A 14,317-nucleotide genomic window follows, 5' to 3' on the forward strand; every position below is an offset into this window, starting at 1 on the left:
CCACTTCCTGGCTCCAGCAGACCTTTCCTTTGTCCCCACCCAGTGCAGCATTCTGGCAACACTACAGCTGGGTGCATGAAAAAGATTGTGGAGTGCAGTCAAAAGGTGCCATTGTGGTGCTTAATTAATCTGATCTAAAGCATGAGATGCATTAATAACTACAGTTTAGAGTAAAAAGATACATTTTTATTAAGAGGACATAAGCCACAAGGTAAAATGTCATGAACATTCACAAGAATAAGTTACAAGAGAAATATCTATCGCCGACTATTGAAATATTTTAATTCTAATGTACACCAAGACAGAAGATAATATGCACTGATTCTGTCATCCAGCTAGCCGTGACATCGGGAGTCATCCTAATAAGCAAATCAATGGCAGAATGGTAAACACAGTAAACCGTGGATGGACTGGACATGAAAGAACTGAGAATAGGCCAATATGTGAGTCTGGTAAATAAAGCGTTAGTCATACATCATTTCCTTGGACGGGGTGTTTGTGAGGAGGGACCGAGGCCGTTGTCTGTGATCACAAAATAATTCCTTCCTTTTTGAGTGATAGATGAGAGCAGCGGTGTGACGGGGGTGGAGGCAATTCCTGTAAATTACAAAAATGCATTAAAATCAGCAGAACTACTTAAACAAAACAATACATTGACTTAAAAAGGTAGGGCCGCACAATTATGGCAAAAATATTGTGATCATGATTATTATATTATCTCTATTATTTGTCTCGGTTTCAGGAAACAACCTATTCTTGCATTTTTGCACCTTAACATATGTTTACTTTTTTCAGTGCATTTCTCAAAGTAGCAGCAGCTAGAAAGTGTTGTTTTCACTCTTACCATTTTCTTATTGTGGTCTTTACTTAAGAAATTCAAACAAATAATTTATTATTTGTTTTAATAATTTTTGGTTTAATTTATTATTTTGGGACGCAGCTATAACCCTTAGACAAACTTTGCACAGAATCTGTACTTGTTTATCACCTGGCTTAAAACCAACTCTTCTATCTTCAAATGACAGACAATGAACCACTTTTAGGAACTAAAACGCTCAAACTTGCGAGAAGGATTTTCCTCTCAAACTTTTGGCTGATCCATTCGCTATGTTTTTCCAAAGATGGTCTAAGTAAGGTTTCTCTCTTCCGTCCAGAGCTGTCTGTTTCTCCATCTTAACTTGTTTTGGTCACAAGGGTGCACGCTGCGCATTCAAAGGTTGTGATTGATATACCACACTGGGACTTTCAGGTGGACTGGAAATATAACAGACACTTCAATATTGTCATATTATATCACTATTAATTGTGGAAGCATAAAATCATGATATATGGTTATCTAGAATTAATTGTGCAGCCCCAATATGTTTTCAACACAGCAGGAGTTTACATGCAAAGGAAATTTGTATGTTTCCCATGTGCTGTGTCATTGTCTTTTAGGAAAAATCCACCCTAAAACACTTTTAGGGTGTTAAAAAACAGTTATTGGCAATGTACCTTACATTTCTGGTCCCATTTTGCTGTTTGGTGGTGTATTCTTTTTATTCCTGTGGATAACTGGTCAAATGTAGACGTGATGTCACGTCAAGATATTTTCAGTGCAACTACAGTGGAGTTAAATCGTAGAAAAATGTTCATCTATCAGCAAGGGCTTCTTTCTAGATCCACCATTGTGCAACAACATTCAACAATCATACATGGAGAAATCCATTATAGCAGAGGAAGAGATAATTCCTTCACCGACAGCAGCCTCAATTGTCCACAATGCAATGCAGCTACAGGATGTGCTGCATTTTGACTAAGGGGCGCGACTTGCTCTTTTGCTCTTATTATCGCCATCACTATTGCCATTACTGTCTCCACCCACACTAATGGATACTGTAAGAGCCACAGTGTGAGAATATAAGTTAATTTAAATATCATGCAAAATTCATAGTTCATAATTTCTAGTCATTGTATAAGACATAGGTAATGTATAAAATGTACAAAAACGAATGCATGTATATTGAATGTTGATTATTGATGCTCCCTTTAATATAGTGAGTGACGTCATGTGCAGTAGAGTCGGGCAGAGAGCTGCGTTAGACATGAGAGCACATAGTTTTTCTACCGTGTGACACAATGTAATTTAAACTTTTTTCAGTAAACATTTTTAAACTGGATTACATCTGCTGTCATTCGCGTCAGACTGAAGTTACTGTGCCTACAGCTCGTTTGTGGCTTATTTTGACATCCAGACGGAATGCCACTACAGATGCAAGTTCAGACGTATTCTCTGAGGGTTGTTGAAAGGGCATTTTGAGATATATAGGAAATCATTAGCTGATGCAGAAGTAGACAAGGCAGGTTGAGGGAAAGTGGGTTCACCAAAAAAGTAAATTTCAACATCTGTCACAGTGTCCATTTTCCTTTAAAACTGTAGGGTTGTGTGTGTGTTTGTATATGTGTGTGTGTGTGTGTGTGTGTGTGTATGTCTGCCCTCTTGTGGCCATTTATGGGGCTGACAGTAATATTTGGAAATATATTTCATTTTTAGAATAATAAAAAAATCAAAGGTCATAATTTATATTAGATTAATATGTAATACAATTTTATTCCTAAAATGGATCATTATGTTGGAATATTGAGAGTTTTCAATGTAAATGGTTTCTTAGTTTTCCCCTTCTTATAAATGCTTCGTACCTGAGGATGCACACTGTCTGAGCGACTCTAGGAGGTTGGTGCTTGCAAATTTGACGACACATCTGATTGGCTCCTCCCTCTCTGTCATGGTCTTGTTGGTGACGTCTCTGAATTTTGTCTCCAGCTAAGGAGAGATGAACCAAACAAAACTTGTTGCACATCAAGGAAAACATCAATACCACACTTTTTCTTTCTTTCACCGAGACAGATTAAATGTATGCCCTATGTTTCTTGGGTTTTTCCTAAGCAACTGCTCTTTTACTTTATTAACTAACTTTCATTCATTCATTTTCCATACACGCTTATTCCTGTTCAGAAGCCTATCCCAGCATGCAGTTATTAACTTACTTAAAAACCTTAATTCTACTACCATCATGTCTAATAGTACCTTGTAAACTGCAGTCTGCAGCTGAGGTAACATCCCGTCACCAAAGCCCTCACAGGCCATCTGAAGTCTGTTCTCTGCAGTTTCAGCTTGTTCTCTTTCTATGTGTGGGTCTATGAAAAAAATAAATAAAAGATGCATTATGCTACGCACTGCAGTTGTATAAAAGTGGACTTAATTAGTGTTTCAATATAATTAGCAGAACATACTTGAGGCAATTTGATTCTTTTCCGTCAGAGGACTGGGATACTTGGTGGGAAACACCTATAAACAAAACAGAGATTAAGTATTTGAGGATTCAGTACCAACTAGTCCATACCCGGGGATACGCATGCCACAACCACGTGCAGACTTCCGGGGATGCGCGCGCCATAACTCCGCGCAGCCTTGCCAAAAATGCACATAAACAGCGTAAATTTGGGAAAATGGAAAAATCAGCTTCGTCAGTCCCTGCCTATGCCAATGCTCAATGCCCATGTGCAGTTTCAGATTGATTGGCCAACCCATTGAGGAGCAAAACGGATGCAGACATACAGACAGAAGGACAGAGTTTTCCTCATTTTATAGTAGGATGTTGATAATTGGAGAGGAAATTTTAAGGCAAAATTCACCCTAAGAGAGAATTCACATTGTATGTACGATCATGTAGAGTTCAATCATTATGTGAATAGCAACTCTCTCTCTCTTCCCAAGCTAGAATCCAGAGAACCAGTGGGCTTTTCACACTGAATATTCTCAGTCCAGGGTTATACTTAGTTAACACTAAGCTACGAGTTGCACTTTCTGCAGTTACTCCAACTGGCAACAACACTGGCTTTGTGTAGTCAAAATATTTGCTTGTGATTTCAGTACAGAAACAGGCCCTAAACCCCAAACAATTCTGTCCCAGAATATGCATCCATATCCTTTAATTACAGTCACAAAGTCAGCCTCCTATTCGTTGTTAATGGAGCAGGTCTGTAAATGGGTATCGAGCTGAGGGCCTGGGGAAACTAAAGTTATTACTGGTTTATAAATACAAAATAAAATCCAAACAGACTTTCACAAGTTGAGCTGCATATATATTGCAGTCAGACAGATTTAAGTTTGCTCACTCCAACAAACTCGGGCTATTGGGGTAAAGCTAACAAGCACTGTATCCACAAGCTCCTTGCTCAAAGTCTCAACACAGACAACTGAAATACAGGCATCAATCAAGCCTAGACTCCCTGGACCACACCGTTTTACCTGAACAGGGTACAAACTTCACCTACAATACAGGTAAACATATTGGGTCAACATGACAATTCACATATTTATTCAACAAAGTCTGTTTCCTTCCTTTCCTTCCATCGCAGAACATAAACAAAAATAAAAAAGGATAATTTTACTCCAAAAGCATAACACTTGCACACATAATTGTACAGCTGAGTGACATCAGACACCCATAAATACTATGCCGGCGCCCAGCAATACTCCTTAATATCTGTGAGGAAAACCAGCGAGAGGTATGTATAGTTTGTGTAATTATTGTAAAGTATCAATAAATGTTATGAAATGGACCAGAGTTCTACGTGTCTGTGTTGTTTGTGACAGTAAGGTGGCTAATCCAAACAATGTGCAGCCAACAAACAATTAGAGTGTCAATTCACAAACACACCCAACGTATGGATGTCTTGCACCTAGTGATGAGTATGAAGAGAGTACTGACGTCAAACCAGTAAGCTGTCAAATACATGCACATGGTCCTCCTTTGCACACAACTTGTCAGATAAGCAAATATCTTACTATTGACTATTTTGTATTTACCCATTTTCTCACTATGCCTCTTTCAGATATAGTGGTTGGCTGAGATTTTTGAGGTTACAAAAAGTTTCTATTGTAATAACAAGAAGGCCTTTGTATTGCTCCATATCAGTAATCAGTTAAAGTTCAAACTTAGTCCACCTGTTGATATTGCCTCATCAGCAGGTCCCTGATGGCAGTGAGCTTCCGTCCACTGAGGTTAGCATCCTTAACAGCACTGTATCTGGTGGCCAGAGCCAAGGCCTGCAAGGTACAAGACGTTAGAGAAGGTTGGCAAGACTGGAAAATGGCTGCCTGGCAACAGTCACAGCAATGTTATGAATTAAAGTTAATAAACTCATTTCTCACCTGGGATAACAGGGGCTTTTGCGCTGAATTCATGCCGGTCACAAAGACATAAGGGGTCTGAAGATGGTGAACAACATATGTTGGTTTCAGGTGGTTGGGCTGAGAGAAGCTGTCCCCCCAGGCAATTCGAATCCATACTGCCTCATCTGTGTGCTTCTTTATTTTGATAGACACCTTGGATATAATGACAAAAGCAGACCGTTAATAAAAGACTGTTAAACACAGAAAAGCCAATGACAATGTAGGCTAAATCTGTAAATATGTGATTAATTATTAATTGACACACTGCTATAAATTCTAGGATCTTATCACTGATCATGCCAGAGGGAATATCTGACTTACATGTCTGATGAGTTTAGTGAGGTGAGTTTTAAACTGCTCCTTGAACTGGGTCAGCTCTATAGAGAGGGCATCATCTGGGGAACAGAGAAAAGGGAGACAGATGTTATGAATGGAACAACAGTGTAAGTGTAATCCACTTTGTCCATCTGCTGGAGAATTGGGAATATATTTGTTAGTTACTACTTCCAATAAAAAAAGCTATTGGAACAAAAACACACCCAATGTGGGGATATCCAGAAAAAAGGTCTTTATGTAACCTACACTTACCTCCGGGGTCTAGCAGCTGGAAGGCATGCCACATCCTCTGGTTTGGATTGTCAATGACATCTGAAAGACAATTAAACAAGTGAGACACAAGAAGCATTATTTGTTTGATGCACGGCAAGTAATTAACCAGCTAGTCTTATTCATGTCCAAATAACGAAACACTTTCACTCACAAATCATCTCAAGTTCTGTGATGTGTTTAACTGCCCAACCGTTTTCCTGTGAAGAAAACAAGTGAGCTTAAGGGGAAAATCCATCCAAAATCCAAATGAAACTGTTTCCTACTAACATTTAACGGTTCATTTCTACTGGTTCAACACTAGCTAAACGTGGTGAGAGCAGAGTGAATTTCACGCCCCTTCGGCAAGCACTTCGGTAAACAACATGCTGTTAGCTAACCACTAAGTTATGCTACTAACGTTAGTAGTTTTCATAATTTAAAGTTAACACAGAAACAGCACCGCATACTTCACAGAGGGCGAGGAGGTTTTCCGTAAACACCCATTTTGGTTGTTTGAAGTCCAGCGAGTGTTGCTGTTCCATCGTCAAACGACCCCACTTGCCCAAAGTTGTTTTCAGCATTTGTGTGGGTATCCCTCTTATGAGCCGCTGTAGTAAACGTTTTGTAGAGTCGTCCATTCTTCCTCAGATAGTCGATATCCAACCGTTTTATTTGACGTTATTTGAGTTTAGGAAAACGGCTTCCCAGGTCTATGTGGCACAGTCGTAGCGACAGAACATGAATGTAATATATATATTGAATAACAATAACAATATATTCCCAATTCCAATCAAGTTCTGTGGTGGTAGCAGTCTGAAATTCCAAACAAACCGCCTAAGAATGCACGAATCGACCAATCATATTCATTCAGAAAATCTGATTCACTGCCTTTAGCGCCCTCTCTTGTGTTGGAGTGGTACTACCAGTATCGTATAGGGAACTATTGCATACGTCTTAGAAATTAAAACTCTTTCATGGTACATTTAAAATGTTACATTTGACATTATTCCCTTCACGCTAGATCCTCACTTCTTTAACTCTCTATGGGTTAGTTAGGTCCTGTGGTTTGGGGGGAATGAATTAGTTGGCGTGCTTATATCAAAGATTTTATAACTGCCAAGATAGTTAACATGGACCCCTTGTCCGCTAGCCAATGCACACAGCGGATAACGTGTGCAAGAACAAACATTCATCACTGACATCAGCCATCACATACACGAAACAGGAGCGCTTGATAATACAATTGTTTTTAACTAATTGAAATGCATTTCTAGGTCTCGCGGCGCTATCAACAAAAAGGAAGTCGTCCAGCCTGCCCAAGAGGGTTTAAGCGAAGACGGAAGTACGAAGGAGTGAAACCTCTTGTTTCGTCTGTAAACCTCCGTCCTCTAAGGTCCCACCTTCAGCGTGAACAACACATGTCATTGGTGGGTCGACGCTAAAAAACGGGCACTGATTCGCTAGTCTATATTGTCAGTCAGTGTATCGTTCGCTGTCATCAATGCTAAAAAATGTTACGAAAGCGTGAAGTGTTGTAGCAGCATGTCCTCCAGCAGGTCCTTGCTTTATTTGTAGGTTACATTGATGTTAGTGCGCAACTAGCAAGCACTGTTGTAGTTGTAGAGTTGACGGGAAAGGTAATATAATAACTGGCGTTGTTATAGTAGGGGTTAAGCAACTCTGTGTTGTCTGCACGGATATAGCTTGTGTTTGTGTGTTTTGAAAACGGGTAACTGAGGCCTAGCTTACGTTACATTTCATTGAAGTGCTCCTGGAATATATCTCAAATGACAAAGTCATTCCTCTGGTAAGCTCACAAATCCCCTAAAGCAAGCTGTGTGCAATGCTATTAAATAATGTGCAGTGGTTGGATGTATTTAGGATCCGCCTATAGGAGTATTGAACTATTTGGCTAAAGTTACTCTGTTGTGGTCATGTGACGAAATTCAACTCAGCACCAATTGGATGTCAAAATGTAATTATGCCAAAGTCCTCACTGTCTTTGATTATACATATGTCGTTACTTAGAAAAATGTTCATCCTTTAGCCTGTTATGCATTCATCATCAAGCATCTTCTAGCCAAGGCTGTACTGCAAACAGCAATTTCCAGAGGATTCAGGGTGAAGGGAGGTGGTCATTACAATAGACTCATGACCACCTATTTGTCACAGTGCTGGACTCATCCATCTCTCTCTCTCTCTCTCTCTCTCTCTCTCTCTCTCTCTCTCTCGCTCTTTGTGTCGCTCTCTCTCTCTCTCTCTCTCCCTCTCTCTGTCTTTGTGCAGGTAAGTGTCCACTGGAAAACAAATCTCCATCATCACAATGACTGCTCAGGAAGGAGAGGGATGGGGAGGCAGTAGTATCCTTCAGAAGGGGAAGTCCCTGGCTTAAACATAGCAATGAGTTGGCCTAGTTTGGTACATAGTGAAATACAACAAAAGATCCACACACACAAATGCTCCCGTATAAAAACTTTATAAAGTGACATGTCAAGCAAATAGGTCTTCCTCAGACTTCATGGTCACTGTAATAGTGTGTAATGGAACACTGCAGTACAGCAGCAATGACAAATGTTTTTATCATTTTATCATTACCAAGTGGCAAACTTTGCTTAAAGATGTGCCACTAACCAATCACGTAACAAGCTATATTTCCAACACTTTTATTCTTATGAACATCTTTTACTCGTTACAATCAGTGCTCCTCTTGTTTGTGACTTTTCAGTATTGCCGGAGTGGTACAGTAAGCCCTTAACTCAGCATGCACCCTGACCTGTCACCTCACCTGCACACGGATGAGTGTAATGAACTAATAACGCTTCTAAGGCAGTGCCACAAGGAGGTAAGGCGCTCTACAACTTACCCTGGTCTGCTGTGTGCTTCACATGTCGAGAACAATAAAATAAATCCTGTTTCATGCTTCCCTCAGCACAATGTCATGAGGTTCTTTGGCACATGTAACGATATGGACCGGGCTATGCGTGAGTGCCTGAAGAAAGAGGTGAGGATTTGCCAGTTATTTTTGTTGCGCTTTGTGAATAATGAACAAGCACTCCCACTTCAACTGGCCTCTGGTGTTTTTTGATCAATGTCTTGCTTGTTTCCTTACCGTTCAACAGGCGCTGGCGAGGAGGGAGCGCAGCAAGCAGCATGCGCAAGAGATGAAAAGGAGGCTGAAAGAAGGGCCCAAGGAGCGGTTCTGAAGCACATTTGACTGCGTCCGTGCCACTGCCATTACATCTAGACAGAAGAAAGTAACTTCTGCCTCCGTGTTAATCTGTATGTTCACAGGAGTGATTGGGAATGTGGGTTATGTTGGCAGTGGTGCGACAAAGTATCATATGGTGATGTCAATTAGTTGATGAACATCAGTATGAAATGAAGTTATGTAAATGTCATAACTTGGTTAGAATAACCATATCAAGCTCATACTCATGAGAAACCAGGTCAGGATGCCATATTCAACAGGATACTGTGGCATGTAAACATTGTACTCTTTTGACCTCTGGTTTTTGTCATCTGCACAAACTCAGACTAGCACAGTGTTATGGCTACATTTGGATGTCAACAAAAAACAGCAATATTACTATTGGGATCAGCGGTTCTTTCCTCTGTTTTAGAAGTAACCTGCTGCTCAGTCAAAGAGTGAAACTGGCGGTCGAACCTTTTCATCCTTTTTAGCTGGTGGATTGTTCTGTCTGTGGACGGGACACCACAGGTGGACAGGACTATTCTGTTAAGTGGTTTATTCATGCTAACATACTCGGTCTCAGGGTATCAAAGAAGTAAACTGCTTAACTCGAATAAGACCTTAACCTGAGTATGGCCAACAGCCGGGTCACTCTGTGCTTCTAAACGTAGCCAGTGTGGTTTGAAAAGATTGTTTAAAGTTCTGAGTTTATTTGAATGGGGAATCATATTGATTCGTGATGAGCTTAATTCCTTTCAAATAAAGTGTAATTATGAATTAAATTAAGAATCCTACCCTGATCTCATGTGGTGTCATTATTATTGTAAAACATTGCATAAGACTAGAGGACAAAATGTAAACATTGTATCACACCAAGATCAGCATGGAGTCTGTTCAGCTGGGACTATTCAGCGCTCTTTTTTTTTTTTTCAGACTAGGTCATTATGCCAAGCCTGGGGGCTTTTCTAAGCAGTGCTTGATTGGAGTTGGTCTGTTACATAAATCAAATGGACACACTTCTCCTTACCACTAACACAGGAGAGGCCAAGTGCCGGGGCCTCCAACAGCTAAGCAGGGAGTTAAAACAACACCAGAACAAGTGACTAGTCTAAACCTAACCAAATAGTGAAGCACAGACTTAATTAAGCTTAGTTCCTTTATGTTTGATTAACTCTAATAATATTTACAGACCGACTCAGTACCTCCATTCATTATGATTGTCGACTACACTATTGTGTGGTCGAGATTATTTTTTTTCTATTGTTTATTTTTTTGAGAAAATGATGGTGACTAACATTTGCTTCAAAATTCTTGCCAAATCATAGTTGCTTTGAAGGGTCATTGTGTCTTGGGTGAGAATAACCTGGTCTTTTCATTATAAGCCAGTGGTTCTCAATTTTTTCGGCTCATGACCCAGAAAACGAAAGCGATGTCTACCTGCGACCCCCCATCACAGCCTGCACATGCAGAGTGGTGAACAGTTCAGCCAAAGAATGATTTTCCCTTTACAGGTTGTTTTGTTTGATTATCAGAGGAGGAGAAGAGGCTAAAAACTATTCAGTGTTTCAAAAAAGAAAAAAAAACATACAAATCTGACAAAAATAGACAATAATAAATGTGTATAGTAGAAATATGTTTTTTTCCCTATCCCATAAATCATCTCATGACCCCCCAAATTTACCTCACGACCCCCAGGTTGAGAACCACTGTTATAGGCAACTATGGAAATAAATACAAGAGCTGTTCCATAACTACTGTGGAAAATCTTGTATTAGCGCACAAGACCAAGAACAGCTGATGTTATGCAAAATGAAAAACAGATAGCATGGTGAAAGTACTGTTTTTTATTTAAAGCAGCTCACCCTTTCCCATCACAATGTATGGATTGATCTTTAACAGACACAAGATATTCAAATTCTAAGGCACCCCAAGGTGTGGTTTAGGTTGTAGGGAGGAGAAACACACGTGTCAATAATGGGATATGATACATACATCATGGAAAGAGACATCAAATTGTGGTGGTAAAAGACAAAGCAAACACAGAAACCTAATGCAGTCATATATAGCATATAATAGAGCAAATCTGAGTAGGCCTTTCCATTATGACTAATTCACTTCAACTTACATTATTATAAAATACTCTTCAAACACACTGAGGTGGGGTTTAGATCTGGTGCCTAATAGGGCAACAAATAGTTAAATTACTTATTAACAGCAAAGAAGTGCATTTTCTTTCTTTAATTTAGTATAAATTATAAATAAAAAACAAAAAAACAAAGAAAAACAAAACAGATCCCTGTCCAGGTGGACCAGTGTGATCAGCACTCAGTGGCATCTACTAGCGGCTGTAGCTGGATTGGCCCAGCAGCCCTCGTTTGGGCCTAGTTTCAACTCACTGAGTGAATGAGCTGAATGACTGAATGAAAAGTACACTATAATATAACTATTTTAACAAAGAATTTACATAATGTTTTTATTTATTTCAGATGAGCCTGAATACTAAACTCAAATGTGCCAGTTGTTTTTGTTAATTTGGTTAGGCTATTTTCACTCTGTAATGATTTAAGAAAATGGAAAGATGCTTAATTTAACCATTAATTATTTCCTGTTTTATCACTGCGTTATCATAGAATAAAAAAAGCTTGAGACAATCATCAGCCATGCTTTCATACTGCAATGGCCACAGATGAAATAAATGGCCAGAAAATCATGAAAACACCTTCATGGAGTACTGACGGAGTATTCTTGGCTTGAAATTGAAAAAAATCTGAAATACAACAAAAACCATTTCATTGATCATCTGGTATTCATAATAACTTCAGTAAAATATCATATTACATATTAAATTATCTAAAATTCTTTGATAATGTACAGTAGAAGACTTAATCTGATATGGTCACCTGAAGAGGGAAACATTTGATTCAAATGGCAATAGTGTTTACGCTGTTCGAAATTATAAATACGTAATTTAATTGCCATCTTGAACCATTCATGAGATTTTATTTATCAATATTCTTCCTGGGTGTTTGAGAAAGGGTGGTGAAGAGAGAGAGGACGCCTCCGGAGGAAAGAAAACCACATGGCACTGCAGACCCAAAAGATTATCTCAAATAAATACAAAAATAAACTGTGCAACATTTCTAACAATACTTACAATGCCAATACAAAACATACCCTGAAATATAAAGTATTCTGACAGGCAACACATTTATATCTACAGTATATTACATGCATTTAAGTACACAATAAAACAGTCTACGTAATCTATATACTGCATGTGTACAACTGCAAAAATGGACCAATGTTTTGAGTTATACAAAACAATTTTCACAGAACTACATTTTTTGGTAAACCAAAATAGATCCCTAAGTACAACATACGTTGAAATATATAATTTCCTGAAACTATCATCACATGCAGGTAAGGACAATGTTGGCTTCAGCTGCATGACTACTGCATCTCCACAATATAGACCACTGACAATTAGTGCAGTCACCAAACTGATTACTTCAGGACAAAAACAAGCATCATTTCTTCTGTGTGCTCTAAAAAAACAAAATGCACGTCTAAGAAACATCTGCAAGGTAAGATCAACGTGATCATCAGGCCTTTTCAAACAACAATCACACACTTCACACAACAAACTGCACTGATAACTCCAGGCAATGTTATTCACTATGCATGAGTCATTCCCACCATCTTTGCTACGCCCTTGCATAACGATACACCACAGTGTGTAATGTATACTATAGCTCGAACAAAAAGGGATACAATCCATTGATAATCCTTCCATGTGATATGTACCACAAATTCATGTAATTATCTAATATTATTCTGTACTGCGGTTCCACTGAGGAAGGGCACATCTGTATATTCAGTGTTTTCATTCACACAAGACTGATGTTACTGTGGCAGCATTCCTTCCAATATTCTGCATTTCCTTTTATCTTTTGTCTGATCTGCCAAAAAAAAAAAAAAACAAACCTAGGTGCATTTCACTTCTTGCCATCTCTGCATTTCTGCCGGTGAAATTAGCTTACACTGAGGACAGAGTAAAAGATGAGAGAAATGGACATTGACAATTTGAGGGAGATGTTCCATGTGCTCATATACTATTACACACAGGACGGTCTCACTAATACATGTGTATCCATCTTTATTTAAATGAGAGCATCAAATTGGTGGTGATTATGTGTATCACAGTGAAATGATGATAATGATAAATCTCCGCCTGCTACTGGATAGTAGCCTGCCACTACTATGATAAAGATGTTTGGATCATGAATGATGGACTGTTATTTTTTGATCAAAAGCATCAGTTCTTATGAGTGATCAACGGCGTTTCATGACCTTTCATGGTAACTCGTATTTCGCATTCGTTTCATTCTGTCCATACAGAGAGGATGGAATGTGCATGTAAGGAGAGAAACAGTGTCCTCATGCAAACTTTGGTTTTCTCTACACTCACTCAAAGCCTTGGTTAACACTTCAGCTCAAAACAGTAGGCGACTAAAGAACCCATATTCATGAAAAAATGCACATTATATACACAAAGTATACTTTTTTTTTACATGTTTTAAATAAATATATATTAATATATATTATCATTACTTTAGCATGTGCTATCAGACATACATTGCGTACATACATCCATTGATGATTTCATGAACACACAAACTCTCACACAATCTTGCACACGCACACAAACACTCTGTACCTCCCTGAAGAACCTCCTTCAGTGTTGCCGTTTTATGTTTTAAGCAATGCACATTTGGCCCTTTGCTCTTTGACTCCTTAAAAAGATAAGGTGAACACTTGGGCAGCCATGGATCCAACGGAAGAGTTGCTGTTCAAAAAGTGATGGTGAAGGAATTAACTTTGTTGGTCGAGATGTGAGCAAACAGGGCTAGGTCCCAGAGATTGCCCTCTGCTGCTTGGCAAAAACTGAAAACAAGAACCTGTTCTGCACCTTTTCTTTAGCAGTTGAAGACCACAGCCTGATCATCAAATGTGTTTCTCTGTGGGTAACTTTCGACCAACACTGACCATCCGAGGATCTAGTCTGCTGGGTGTGAACGGTCACTTCTCGTACACCTTGTTCTGCAGGTAGCTGAAGAGGGCCTCCAGTCCTTTGGTCGAGCACCACAGCTGTTTCAGCATCTGACACTCTTTCTCATTCACCTCCTCCAGCGCAGACATGAGGATGCTCCTCACCAGGCATTTGGATTCTTCCAGAACCTTTCAAACACAAAGAGAAAGGGGGGGAGGGAGGGTTGTTGTTAGGGTGTAGCATGTGTTTCTGCGCATATTCAAGAGAAAGC

At 39.3% G+C, this 14,317-nt stretch overlaps 3 protein-coding genes across 5 annotated transcripts in view; 1 reads left to right on the forward strand and 2 right to left on the reverse strand.

Annotated features, from left to right (window-relative positions):
• Positions 1–230: 230 nt before the first annotated feature.
• On the reverse strand, positions 231–6,619 carry cenpn (centromere protein N). Of its 2 annotated transcripts, none has more exons than XM_071906097.2 (10): positions 6,274–6,619; positions 5,979–6,024; positions 5,807–5,866; positions 5,540–5,613; positions 5,198–5,371; positions 4,991–5,092; positions 3,274–3,328; positions 3,068–3,177; positions 2,680–2,803; positions 231–597 (listed from the first exon to the last, which is right to left on the reverse strand). In XM_071906097.2, the coding sequence occupies exons 1-10, from the start codon at positions 6,442–6,444 to the stop codon at positions 476–478; spliced, it is 1,038 nt and encodes a 345-aa protein (XP_071762198.1). In that variant the 5' UTR covers positions 6,445–6,619; the 3' UTR covers positions 231–475. The 2 variants fall into 2 exon arrangements, with proteins under 2 accessions (XP_071762198.1, XP_071762197.1); XM_071906096.2 differs by having other exon boundaries at positions 5,801–5,866.
• Positions 6,620–7,331: 712 nt separating this feature from the next.
• Positions 7,332–9,796, forward strand: cmc2 (C-x(9)-C motif containing 2). 2 transcript variants are annotated; one of them, XM_078285088.1, is made up of 5 exons: positions 7,332–7,613; positions 8,093–8,166; positions 8,578–8,648; positions 8,736–8,807; positions 8,926–9,796. In XM_078285088.1, the coding sequence occupies exons 2-5, from the start codon at positions 8,130–8,132 to the stop codon at positions 9,007–9,009; spliced, it is 264 nt and encodes an 87-aa protein (XP_078141214.1). In that variant the 5' UTR covers positions 7,332–7,613; positions 8,093–8,129; the 3' UTR covers positions 9,010–9,796. The 2 variants fall into 2 exon arrangements, with proteins under 2 accessions (XP_078141214.1, XP_071762196.1); XM_071906095.2 differs by lacking the exon at positions 8,093–8,166 and having other exon boundaries at positions 8,532–8,648.
• A 1,029-nt stretch (positions 9,797–10,825) lies between these two features.
• Positions 10,826–14,317, reverse strand: part of LOC139917065 (chromodomain Y-like protein 2) — a 36,918-nt gene continuing 33,426 nt past the window's right edge. The window contains exon 7 of the mRNA XM_071906093.2: positions 10,826–14,234. Within this exon, the coding sequence (XP_071762194.1) occupies positions 14,076–14,234 (159 nt within the window). The 3' untranslated portion in view covers positions 10,826–14,075. The remainder of the gene's footprint in view (positions 14,235–14,317) is intronic.

Source organism: Centroberyx gerrardi, chromosome 1, assembly GCF_048128805.1.
Source record: "Centroberyx gerrardi isolate f3 chromosome 1, fCenGer3.hap1.cur.20231027, whole genome shotgun sequence".
NCBI lineage: Eukaryota > Metazoa > Chordata > Actinopteri > Beryciformes > Berycidae > Centroberyx > Centroberyx gerrardi.